Here is a 13,122-nt window from a genome sequence, read left to right as displayed (position 1 = left end):
GGTGCAGAGATGAGCAGTTGCAACTGAGCTCTGACTCCCACAAAGTCTCTCTGGCCCTTTACAGAAGCATTACTCACCCCCTACTCTAGGACAGAGTGAGGGCAGGTGGTCCACAACCCCCCAGCTGCCGTCATGCACAGCCTCATCTGCCCCAGCAGCTGTGTTAAGGACGAGCCCTCACAGGCCAGATGCACTCACAGGGTGTGCCCCTTTCCCAGGCCTCGCTCGCCTCTGCCAACAGTGCCCTTTTTCAGCAGCACTCAGAAGACACGCGTGGAGTACCTCTCCCGAGGGTGTCTGCATTTATAAGGAGGAGCTTGCCCTCTCTGAGTACATCTTCTAGTTCATGGACTGTGGGGATGGCAGAGGGAGGCTTCTGAACAGAGTCCTGGTCAGCCTGCTGGATCCAGAGGAGTCAGGAATTTGTTCCCTGTTTCTGAAATGACGTGTGATTCGAATCAGTCATAGTGAAGTTTGAGACCTCCCTGTACCAAAGACTCACATTTATTGGTACCTCCATGTTGCTGATGCTGTGAACTACCTAAGTATTATTTTTAACTTAAAAAAATTTTTTTATTTTACTTTACAATGTTTACAGGGAGGAGTGGATCAAAAGATGCCTCTTGTGGTATCAAGGATAAACCCAGAATCACCTGTAAGTAAACACATTCCATGTTATTTCTCATATTTGTTTTCCCCTAATTCTGACAGGTTTCTGTTTCTCTGTGTCCTGTTTCTTTTTTTTTTTTTTTTTTTTTTACCAGCCACAGAGAATGTGTTTAGATACATATCACCATGTTTTCTAGAACCTTCTGCTTGGCGTGGTCTTTGAAGCCATGGCACCCATGTTACCTTGGACCTCATTAAGATTACAGAATCTCTGGCCCCAGCTTAGACTTGTTGAACCAGAATCCACATTTTTAACAAGAGCCTTGAGTGATTGGTGCGCACATTAAATTTTGAGAAGTCCTTTTAGGAGAAGGAAACTGAGGCAGTCTGCTGTTCTGCTCACTCTAAGGGGCACGTGGGCCCCATGCCTCTTCTCACCATATTTCCACCAGCGCCCCCTTTGCCCTCTGTGTAGGTCTTCTAAGAAGAGTGTTTGCTTTTTCCTTTCAATTTTATTTTATTGTTTTTAGGCCAGGCCTAGTGGCTCATACCTGTAATCCCAGCACTTTGGGAGGCCAAGGCAGGTGAATCACTTGAGGTCAGGAGTTCAAGACCAGCCTGCCTGGCCAACAGGGTGAAACACTGTCTGAACAAAAAATACAAAAATTGTCAGGGCATAGTGGCACACAGGTGTGATCCTAGCTACTCCAGAGGCTGAGGCAGGAAAATTGCTTGAACCCGGGAGGCAGAGGTTGCAGTGAGCTGAAATCGTGCCACTGCCCTCCAGCCTGGATGACAGAGCAAGACTCCATCTCAAAAATAAAAATAAAATAAAATGAATTTATTTTATTGTTTTTAAAATAATAAAATATTAAGCAATTTTTTCCTTTAATATTTTCATTGTGCATACTCAGAGTGTACAACATGTGTCTTGTTATACATATCATACTGCAGTCAAACAAATTAACATGTTCCTCACTTTCCATAATTAAGACTTTTTTTTCTTTTTAAGAGCCAGGGTCCCACTCTGTCACCCAGGCTGGAATGCAGTGTTGCAATCACTGCAGCCTCTTACTGGGCTCCAGCAATCCTCCAGCCTCAGCTTCCCAACTAGCTGGTACCACAGGTGTGTGCCACCTCACCTGGCTCCACAGTTACCTTTTAATCATCTGCCTTTTTAAAGCTGTAGGAGTCACTGTGCCTCCTTACAGCGAACCACTTTTGGGATTTTACTCTGAAGTAGTCCTTAAGCTCTTGTCATTTAGCTTTTGTTACTGTTTACGGTTTCTGTAAATTCAGAAGGCTGGCTTTCCTGTGCTGTTCACTTCATTGCCTCCCTCCGTAATGGTTTTTGCCTCTGCAGTGAAGTTTACAAAAGCTTTCACCTTTGCACAACAGATAAATACTCACCTCTAGCTGGCAAATCACTTCCTAGCAGTATATCTAGGAAACAAAAGACTGGAAACGATGTTTCACTTACTGTAATAAGTGAAAGTTGACTACCACAGAGAAATGGCTTCAGTAATTTTTGTAGCCCTATTCTGAAATGTTTCACAACTTATATTCTGAGCAGGACTTTAAAGATCTCACAACAATCTACCATGTCCTCATAGCAGTGGATGTATTATAAAAATAATGACAATACTACCCGAGGGAGCGAAGGCGAACCTGATCATGGTCTCAAGTGTCTGGGAGCAGAGCGAGTCAGGGTTCTTCCCCGAGGACTGTGTTATGGTAACAGAAGAAACTCGCTTTTCCCCTCCACCCAGGCGGACACCTGCATTCCTAAGCTGAATGAAGGGGATCAAATCGTGTTAATCAATGGCCGGGACATCTCAGAACACACCCATGACCAAGTGGTGATGTTCATCAAAGCCAGCCGGGAGTCCCACTCACGGGAACTGGCCCTGGTGATCAGGAGGAGAGGTAATGGCCACCTGGGGGGAGGAGCCATAGGGATGCTGCCCTAGCAAAGCCAGGCTTGCCCCAGCCCTTTATCTGCTCTTGAAAATGTTGAATTTGTAGCCAACATTTGAAAATCAAGAATCTTCACATAATAACCAGATGTTTGGCTTCTCACTTGAAAAGTGTGAAGATCTGCCCACATGAGGCCTGTCCCCATGTGGCCAGTCTTCTGTAGGGAGGCAGCGCCACCCACCCCCTTGCTACAGGACATGAGCCCCCCACCCCTGATTCCTCCCAGGCCCAGTGCAGCCCGCGTCATGCACTCCCTACGTGGCATGGCCCTGCAGACATTTGCATTTTCAGCCCCTTCTCAAAGGATCGGGTTATGTTTTATTAACATGTGTTTGATTTTTGTCAGAGAGGCAGTGAGGAGAACAGGGCCTGACTGTCATGGGTGATTCCTCACTCTGCCTCTGAGGGCTGGGGACCCTGCACAAGTTACATACCCAACCTGTGGCTCAGCTCGCTCAGGAGTGAAGGAGGACAGCAGTGGTCCTAACTTCATAGGGTTGTTGTGAAGATTAAATGGCACTTGGGGCCAGGTACAGTGGCTCATGCCTGTAATCCCAGCACTTTGGAAAGGCCAAGGCGGGTGGATCATTTGAGGTCAGGAGTTCAAGACCATCTTGACCAACATGGTTGAAACCCTGCCTCTACTAAAAACAGAAAAAATTAGCTGGGTGTAGTGCCATGTGCCTGTAGTCCCAGCTGCTTGGGAGGCTGAAGTAGGAGAATCACTTGAACCCAGGAAGTGGAGGTTGCAGTGAGCCAAGATCATGCCACTGCACCCCGGCCTGGATGATAGAGCGAGATTCCATCTCAACAAACAAATAAATAAATGGCACTTAGACTGGAAAGCACCTGGATCACTGTCTGATGGGGGCAGAGGTTTGAAGCGCAGCCTCTACTGAACATCATATTGTTGTCTTTATAGTTGTTGTTATAAAATAATAGTCAAGTTCCTTGAACCCCCTGCACAGCTGTAAAATACTGGAAGTAAATGAGGGTTGTGCCTGCAAAGCCCTGGCCCTGCGTCTCTGCCTGCCTCATACCCCACACTGCTGCACTCCTGTCTTGGCTCTGCTCCCACTAGAACTCTCAGCCCAGAGCCACCAGGACCAGCTCGGACCCCACCTCCTTCATGAGGCCTTACTGGACCTCTCCGATCCTCACCAGTGCAAAGTCGGGGTGGGTCCTAGCTTTGCTTTCACCTGTATTGTATTTAACACGAAGTGAGAATGTGTACTAAGGAGGCAGGGCTGAAGCACAGAGAAGGTGTTAGGACTAAGATAATTATGTGGGAGGCTCCCACATAGAAATGGCCATGAGTTAGGGATTGACCTCTCAGGAATGGTGGTGTCACAGGGAGAGCCTGGGACCACCTCACCCCCATGCCTGGAGAAATGCCCATTTTAGGGAAGTAAATGAAAAAACCTGAGAAAGAAAGGGGGATTGGGATGAGTAGAAAGAGCAAGCAGAGACAATATGGTTTTTAAAAATACATTCTTTCCCTTTCCCCTACCTTTGACAAAAGCCTCTGAGTACTAAACACCATTATTTAAAACTAACCAGGAAGATTAGTATGTCATTTTATGTAATTAGCACACATTGAATCGTTTGCCTAGAAGTAGTATCTTTGGTGAAAATGATTACCCTGTAGCTTAATCATTTAATAAGATGTTTTACACCATCTGCATGTAGTTGTCATCGGTGTGATTTGTTTGAGGGAAACTGATAAACCCGAGTGTTGCTACACAAGTCAGATGCACTGTCTTGTACGTTACAGCTGTCCGCTCATTTGCTGACTTCAAGTCTGAAGATGAACTGAACCACCTTTTCCCTGAGCCCATTTTCCCCATGTGTCCGGAGGGTGGGGACACTTTGGAGGGGTCCATGGCACAGCTAAAGAAGGGCCTCGAAACCGGGACAGTGCTGATCCAGTTTGAGGTAAGAGCCCCTGGGGGCTGAATCTCAAGGTCTGGGCCTGCCATGTCACCCGTTGGGCTGCCCCTGCCTCTGAGCAGCGGAGGAAATGAGCGCTTGTTTCCTCAGTCAAGATGATTATGTGTTTCGCAAACGAAAACAGTCAACTGAGTCTTTGTGAGGACTGACAGGTCAGACCTGTGCTTGCCATGGGGTAACAGAGCACAGCGGGCAGCCACCCTCTCAGGCTGGGAGCAGCAGGCAGGGATCAGGATGGCCACCCTCGCTGAACTCTGGCTCACCCTCTTCTTCTAGTAACATTTGGTAGTCATGGAGAAACATGCCAGAAACTGAGGAGGAGGGATTCTGAGCATATTTAGCTGCCAACACAAAAGCTCAAAACTCCCAGCAGTGGAAGGCAGTGGAAAGGCAGTTATGGGTGAGGAGCCCAGAGTGGGTGAAGGAGCCAGTTCTCTGACTGCCCCCAGCCTTGTGCTGGAATTTGGAGCAATTAGTGTCATCCCATGAGGGCATAGTGTCTTGCCCTCCCAAGTTGCCCAGAACCCTATAAGCACAAGTAGGAAACCAAAGTCCAACCCATCTTCCCCAGGGGAACCTGGGATCCATAGGATTCCGGCTGTTGAGAAAGGTACACACAGACATTTTTTATGAAACAACAGGGAACCAAAGGAGAGTCAGCTTTTAACCAGTTTTACTGATTGCTAACAGAACCAAAATGGAATGTGTTTATCTTCCAAATTTATTTTCTTATTTTTATTTTTTAAGTGTGTTTTTCTTTAAAAACACACACACACTAAACACACACACACACACACACACACACAATAGCGACAGGGTCTCACTATGTTGCCCAGGCTGGTCGTGAACTCCTGGACTCAAGCGATCCTCCCACCTCAGCCTTCCAAAATGCTGAAGTAACTGGCGTGAGCCACCACACCCAGCCCATTTTCCAAATTTATTTAAAAGTAGAAGAAAACAGAGTGATTCCTATAATAAAAGAAATAACATTGAAAAGCATAAAATACGTCAACAAAAGAAAATAGATCATCGTTAGAAATAACAGTCTGGGTTCATAAATTCAGGAAGAGGGTCTCACATGGGATTCAAAAACAGAAATCAACAATGCATTAGAAAACCACATAAAGGAAAAAGAAGCAGAACTCGGACATTTGTGAAATGTGTGTGACTGCAAAGTAATTCAGGAGCAATAGGAATGTTGAACGCGAAGGAATGCAAAGCAGAAACCTTTGAGTGAAAGATTAATTTTATAATGCATGTGAAAATGCGTTAAAGCAATGTGTATTGAAGAGCAGTAGAAAGCAAAAATCACAAGTGAAAAAGGTAACTGACCCAAACAATTGATAGGACATTTTTTTAATTTTTTTTTTTTTTTTTTTTTGAGATAGGGTCTCACTCTGTTGCCCAGGTTGGAATGCAGTGGTGCCATCTTGGCCAAAGCAGCCTCCACTTTCCAGGCTCAAGTGATCCTCCCACCTCAGCCTCCCAAATAGCTGGGACTATAGGCATGCACCACCACTTCCGGAAAATTACTTTTTTTATTATTCTTTGGTGGAGATGCAGTTTTGCCATGTTTCCCAGGCTGATCTCAAACTCCTGGGCTGAAGCAAGGCACCTGCCTCAACCCCCAAAAGTGCTGGGATTACAGGCATGAGCCACTGCAATCAGCCATTTAATATTTTTAGTTAATCATCTTGACCCAATATAAAACAAAAATTATTTACCTTATGTAAATGAAGTCTGGATTAAAAGGATAGTAACAATATTAATTACTTGGGTAGAACTAATAGATCTATTACTGAGTATTCTACAAAGGGAAATAGCCCTTCTTTTCAGTAGCCTACAGGATGCTGTTCAGGCTTTTGGTTAAAAAGAAGAAAATGTAGAGGTTATCTTCCCTGGCCTTGCCTTGCAAAAAGGTTCACATGTTGAGCAGTGAAACTCATTCATACTTTTACACACTCCAAAATTGAAATAAGGAAGAACTTAAAAGCCAGTCTCAGCGTATGTTGGTTTTTTGGTATTAGATAGGACGGGAAAGGCAGTGTGAAGTCATTTGTTTGTTCATTGATTTAGTGAGTGTGTCTTGGGTATTCCCCCAGATCAGGACCCTGATGAGGGAAGGAGAGGGGGGTTTCTGGCCCCAAGCTGTTTACAGTCTAACTTTAATATGTTTGAAGAGATGTGTCATGATCACCAGAAACAGCTGAGGACCAAGACAGGGTATGATGTTACACAGAATATACATTCTGCAGCAGCTGGAGGTGAGAAGACTCCAGGAGATCCTTGGAGTGAGATGTGGGATTAATAAAGCGGTGGCTAGGATTAAGTGTGGTGGGGAGCATATTCCAGGAAAATCTCAGCCAGATGCAGACGAAGCTCATGGAGTATCAGATAGCATAAAGAGACAGGTCTACCTGGGTGGACAGCACAGTGCGGGTTCTGGACAAAGCAGTGTGGGTCCTGGGCGATGCCTCCAGGTGACAGACGTCCTTCAGCCCCGCCAGAACTGGTTCCAGTTTAGCAGATGATCCACAAGGAGGCGCTGTGGGTTCTCACTGTGGAAAACCCAAAGGCTGGGGTTGCCAGTGTTCCAAGAAGTCTTCACTGAGGTGGCTCCACTTCGAGGTGTGTTTGACATATTGGAATCCCAGAGGTGATTTCCTTTGAAAAGTGTTCAACATTTTAAGAAGTTTTCAAAGGCATTAGAGAGAAATACCCATCCTTTGCCCTACCTGTGTTTCTCAAAGGGTGACCCTCTGACCACTTTTACGGAGATCACCTGGGGAGTTTATTAAATCAAGGCCCCACCCGCAGCTATTGGATGGGCTGCACCAGGCTGGGACCCAGATACTTGTACACAAGACCAGCACCTGTTTGGATGCACACGCTGTTCCAGAGGACGGGGCTGGGGGTGTGAAGATCGAACCAGAACCACTGGCTCACTGCTGTGCATCCGAGGTCATGTCTTTGGAGGCTATGGTGGGATGATAACATAAGAAACGAGAATGTATACATTTTAGGGTGTGTTTCAGTGTCTACACATTTCCTTCATTTTTGTCTATACATTTCCTTAAGTAGGAAACCCTTCTTTTTAATAAGATCATTGCAGAATTCCAAAATACAGAACCAGATGAAAGCAGCTCTTCTCTGTGACCTGCGATGGAGTCAGTGGGGTCCTCAAAGCCCAGCCTCTTCAGTCTTCCCTCACTGGCCCCCAGGGAACCCTAGGCAAGGCCATCCTGTGAAGACCACTGTTACAAGTGCGAGAAAGGTGTCTCACAGAGCAGCCAGAGGAGAGGAAGAAAAGGAAACCAGATAAAATGGGAAACTAATAGGAAAGGAAAGCTTTCATGAGCACTTACTATGTGCCACAGGCTTTAGGGGATATCACCTTAGGTAATTCTCACAGGAACCCCATATAGACGCTGCTATTACCCCAGGTGTAGGCATGGGGGGACAGAGTCTCAGACAGGTTATGTGACCTCTCAAAGGTCTCACAGTAAATGTCACAGGCTGATTGGAACCCAGGGAGGCCAACCCAAGAGCTGGTTCTTAACTACTCTGCCATAACCTTTGAAAAGTACAAAATGCTGTTGATGTGCGAGGGTTAATAGAATAGTAGAACATCAGAGCTAGAAAATATCTGAGAGGCTGTGTCGATACACGGAACCGGACAGATTTTAAATCCTGGCTCTACCCTTACTTCCTGTGTGGCCTCAGGCGTGTCCCCTAACTTCAGTGACCTCTGTTTCCCCATCTACAAATTGGGTATCTTATGGGTCATTGAAGAGTTAGATGAGATAAATACTTAATGTGTTGTCTGGTATGTGGTAAAAGTGCCATGAAAAGTAACAGCTATTATTATTTATAAATAGAATCTCCAAGATTCTATAGAACATACCCAATGTCTGCATAAGAAGTGACCACAGGCTGGACATGGGGGCTCAGGCCTGTAAAGTGCTCAGGCCTGTAAAGAGCAAAGTGCTGGGATGCACTTTGGGAGACCAAAACAGGGGGATCACTTGAGGCCAGGAATTTGAGACCAACCTGGGCAACATAACAAGACCTCATCTCTACTAAAAATAAAAAAATTAGCCGGGCATAGTGGCACACACCTGTTGTCCCAGCTACTTGGGAGGCTGAGGTGAGAGGATCGCTTGAGCCTGGGAAGTTGAGGCTGCAGTGAGCCATGTTGGCACCAGTACATTCCAGCCAGGGTAACAGAGCTAAAAAAAAAAAAAAAAAAAAAAAAAAAATTAAAAAGTAACTGTTGTGCTGTGTTTGGAGCTCTGGGTCATCTAATCCTGGTTTTCTGGTTCTCCACCTCCTCCAGTGTGGTTGGCAGGTGGGCATCCTGGCTGATGGGGGTATATAGTGGACAGGATTAGGAAGAGGAAGGGGCTATTCCCCAACAGGGTCGCCCGCCACCGCAAGTGTCCATACCACCCACTCCATGACACAAGAGACCTGCCCTGGGGTGGCCTTAAATCCCTTCTGTGAGAGCTGATTTCTATCAGTGCTTGCTTTGAAGCATTTTTTTTTTTTTTTTTTTTTTTTTTTTTTTGTCATGAAGGGAATTCCCCAATCCCTCCTGTGGCTTTCAGTAAACAATCACAAGTATATTCCAGAAAGCCTTTGGTCCCATCTGTCATAAAATCACACTTAATATTTAGCATTTCTGTAGCACTTTGGAACTAGCAAGTGTGATGCACGTATGTTGTCTCTGTTGACTCTCAGAACAGTTCTGTGAAATTGATATGGCAGCATGATTAGGATCACCCTTTTATAGATGGAGAAAATGAGAATCGGAGAGGCTGAGGGACCTGCCCAGTGGCACACGACTAGTCGGAGATAGAGCCACAATTAGAATATATGTTAAATATCTAGGCTAGGCACTGTGGCTCATGCCTGTCATAAAAACACTTTGGGACTCGTGCCTGCAATTCCAGCAATTTGGGAGGGTGAGGCAGGTGGATCACCTGAGGTCGGGAGTTCAAAACCAGCCTGACCAACATGGAGAAACCCTGTCTCTACTAAAATACAAAACTAGCCGGGCATGGTAGCACATGCCTGTAATCCTGAGCTACTTGGGAGGCTGAGGCAGGAGAACTGCTTGAACCTGGGAGGCGGAGGTTGCAGTGAGCTGAGATCGTGCCATTGGACACCAGCCTGGGCAACAAGAGCGAAACTCAGTCTCGGGGTGGGGGCAGGGGAAGAATGTATGTTAAATATCGAGGCTAGGCACAGTGGCTCATATCTGTAATACCAACACTTTGGGAGGCTGAAGCAGGAGGATTGCTTGAGCCTCAGAGGTTGAGGCTGCAGTGAGCCATAGTCATGCCACTGCACTCTTGCCTGGGCTGCAACAGAGCAAGACTGCATCTAAAAAATAAAAGTAAAAATTGAGCTTATTGGCAGCAGCTCACCATTGCTGCATGTACCTATCCCTCACCCTGTTCTCCACCATTAGCCCTTCCCTTCGGTAGCCACACTATATGAACTATATCCGTGCGAGCAGTTTGGTGGCATTTTTGATTGGCTCCAAACTGCCTAAATTCTCTTTGTGTAACCAAGGTAGGGTGTTCCTCTTTCTCTTAAGTAAAGGAGCAGAGTTGGGGTTCACACTGACCCCAGAGTTACCCCTTCCAGGAAGCTCTCCGCCTTCAGGGAATTAATCAGTTCCATCACATTTTTGGTTGTTCCTAAGAAAAACTTGCAGCTTAATCCACATGTTCCCTGAGTTGAAGTGTCCACTTAAACAAAGGACAGGATCTGTATTTGGTGTAGACTTTCCTAAATAAAAGCTAAGTGATAATGCTGACCTGTCCTTTTGAGAACCAGCTTCCCAACAACAAAGAATCCCTGTGTCTGTTTTCATCCAGTGACTCACAGCTTCCCTGCCTTCTTGCCCATTGTTAGTAAGACCTCAAAAATGAGGAAGACAAGAGAATGCCGGATTACAGCAGTAGTGATAAGAGACCACCACAGGTCATGTCAAACTCAGATGCCCGGCCCCTTCACTTCAGCATCCACTATCCTCACCAGAGCCACAAACCATCTTTTTTCTTCTGACCCCTGTGTTTACTTACTCCTACATTGCCCATTATAGAAGATAGCCATTAATGTCAAAACAAGTTACTCACTGGCTCCTGTTACAATTATAAAAGGTGCATTTGAAAGGGCAGAGGGAGCTGTAAACTTTGAAGGGTTTAAATTGACACCTGTAGAAATTAATGAGAGCAATTGCATCTTCAAGATTAGAACCCTTTAGACCAAGTCTCATTCTGTCGCCCAGGCTGGAGTGCGGTGATGCGATCTCGCCTCACTGCAGCCTCTGCCTCCCAGGTTCAAACAATTCTCCCGCCTCAGCTTGCTGAGTAGCTAGGATTACAGGCGTGTGCCACCTTGTCCAGCTAATTTTTTGTATTTTCAGTAGAGATGGGGTTGCACCATGTTGGCCAAGTTGGTCTAAAACTCCTGACCTCAAGGGATCTCCCCACCTTGGCCTCCCAAAGTACTGGGATTACAGGCATGAGCCACCACACCCAGCCCAAAAGATTGCATTTCTAAAAACAGTTTTCCAAATAGTTTTTGTTTTGTTTTGTTTTGTTTTGTTTTAAGAAAAGAAAATATCAGTTTAATGTGTCTGGGATACACAGAGAAAACCTGGGGCTTTGGAATGACTGTGTGTGCAGCTTTTACATTTCAAGTGCCAGCAGCCCACCTAAAGGAAGTGCTGCCATATCGCTTTGTTGTGTATCTGTCTGAAAGGGGTTCTGCAAGAATACTTGTTAGGTTTGCCAGCAGTAGACTCTGCATCTGGGACTGTGCATGAAAGCGGGGAAGGTCCCAGTTTACTAGCAATGATTTCAATTCAGCAGACCTTTCTGGGAAGGTAGGTAGAGGCTCCAAGACCCCTCTAGATGGTTTCTCTTGCCCTCTGGCTGGATCAGATATGAAGGAATAGGGATGTTCCCGGTGTGGATGAGCTGCCCACGAGGAGTGAACTGTTAATTTGTCTGCCAAGTGATACTAGGGAAACAACCTCTTGGGGTGGGGCTTTAGTGAAAAATGAGTTGCCCTCAGCTTAGTTATAGGGCACATGTCCAAGAAAGCTGAAGTTGCTTTGAAATTCTCTTGGCATGCTTTATTCACATGGTTGACACCCATTTTTGAAAGCAGCAGATCCCATTATTCCTTCACGCTACACATTCTTGTTGAGCACCTACTATATGCCCGGCACAGTGCTGGTCTGGGGTCTATGGCAGCGAACAAATGAGATTCCTGCCTTCCTAAAGATAATGCCATAGTGGCTGATACAGGAAACAGCCATTTAAAACTTGGTTCCCTGGAGTCAACTCTGGGCTTTTGTGGAGGGCATGAAATGCAGTCTGCTTCTGCTCTTTGCTGTCTCCTTACCCACGCTTTCCTTGATTCCCGGCCCCCCCTTTTCTTTCCTGTCCTTTTCCTGTTTTCTTCCCCCTTGTTGGGTTCTCAGCCTTCAGGAATTCCCCTCTTGCTGTTCATAGAGTTGATGGAGTTCTTGCTTCCACTGTGCGGGGCCTTGCAAGCATCCTCTGGCTAGAGCCAGTTGGGTGTATGAAGCCCTCATCTGGGGGATGTGACTAGACTGCATGTCTTTGGTTGAATGAGGAGATTAGAGTCACCTGATGTCCTCTCTAATATTACAGTAGGTGACTTATTCCAGGAAGAAATATTTAAGCCAAAAAACCCAGTCGTCTGATCCATCCCCCTCCCACCGTACCACACTGGAGAGCATCCACTCCCACCGTTCAAATTGTTTGTCTTTGGAGGCCAGAGCTGGTGATATTGATACTGTAATTTCAATGCAGTTGTTCCTTAGCAACCCCTCCTAGCCGATCTTTTTATAATTTACCTTTAGTTTCAGAGCTTCTTTATAACTGTACTCTGATAGAATGAAAACAAAGGATGTTAGGACATAAAAATTAATGACTTTTCATAAAATTCAGTAGTTTTGTCATTCGGTATCCTGGTGACCCTGCCTCTCAGCCTCCTGGTGGCTCCCATTCTAGGACAGAGTCTAAGGGATCTGCAGCCAGGAGCTGCTGTCTGCCTCACAATTATTCAGCCCAGGACTAACTAAAGCAGATTGTTTACTTTTTCAATGAATTGGAAAATGAAAAAAGAATGAAGGTTCTCTTAAAAACTGTGTCTTATACTCTGGCCAGTGTCACAAAGCCTTAACTCATTTCGTTCCATCCCTGACCCTTCCAGAAAGACATATCTGTGTTCCCCACACTCACTTTCTACTCTGTCCCTCCCACTTCTCAGAGCAGTGTTTCATACCCGGACTGCCAAGCAGCCCACAGGGCCTGGAGAGGAGCCACTACATTTAGGAACTTGAAGCTGGGTGTGGTGGCTCACACAGGTAATCCCAGCACTGTGGGAAGCCAAGGCAGGTGGCTCACTTGAGCTCAGGAGTTCAAGACTAGCCTGGGCAACATGGCAAAAACCCATCTCTACTAAAAATATTAAAATTACCCGGGCGTGGTGGTGCATGCCTGTACACAGATCCCAGCTAATCGGGAGGCTGAGGCAGGA

At 46.0% G+C, this 13,122-nt stretch overlaps 1 protein-coding gene across 5 annotated transcripts in view; it reads left to right on the top strand.

Moving 5' to 3' along the window:
- Positions 1 to 13,122, top strand: part of PTPN3 (protein tyrosine phosphatase non-receptor type 3) — a 122,511-nt gene that overhangs the window by 92,667 nt on the left and 16,722 nt on the right. For all 5 annotated transcript variants that reach the window (XM_039475042.2, XM_039475040.2, XM_010335980.3 and 2 more), the window contains 3 exons: positions 599 to 655; positions 2,379 to 2,535; positions 4,361 to 4,521. In XM_039475042.2, coding sequence (XP_039330976.1) covers positions 599 to 655; positions 2,379 to 2,535; positions 4,361 to 4,521 — 375 coding nt within the window. The remainder of the gene's footprint in view (positions 1 to 598; positions 656 to 2,378; positions 2,536 to 4,360; positions 4,522 to 13,122) is intronic.

The sequence above is a fragment of the Saimiri boliviensis genome, chromosome 2 (genome assembly GCF_048565385.1).
Source record: "Saimiri boliviensis isolate mSaiBol1 chromosome 2, mSaiBol1.pri, whole genome shotgun sequence".
Taxonomy (NCBI): domain Eukaryota; kingdom Metazoa; phylum Chordata; class Mammalia; order Primates; family Cebidae; genus Saimiri; species Saimiri boliviensis.
This window is presented reverse-complemented; position numbering and strand designations above follow the sequence as displayed.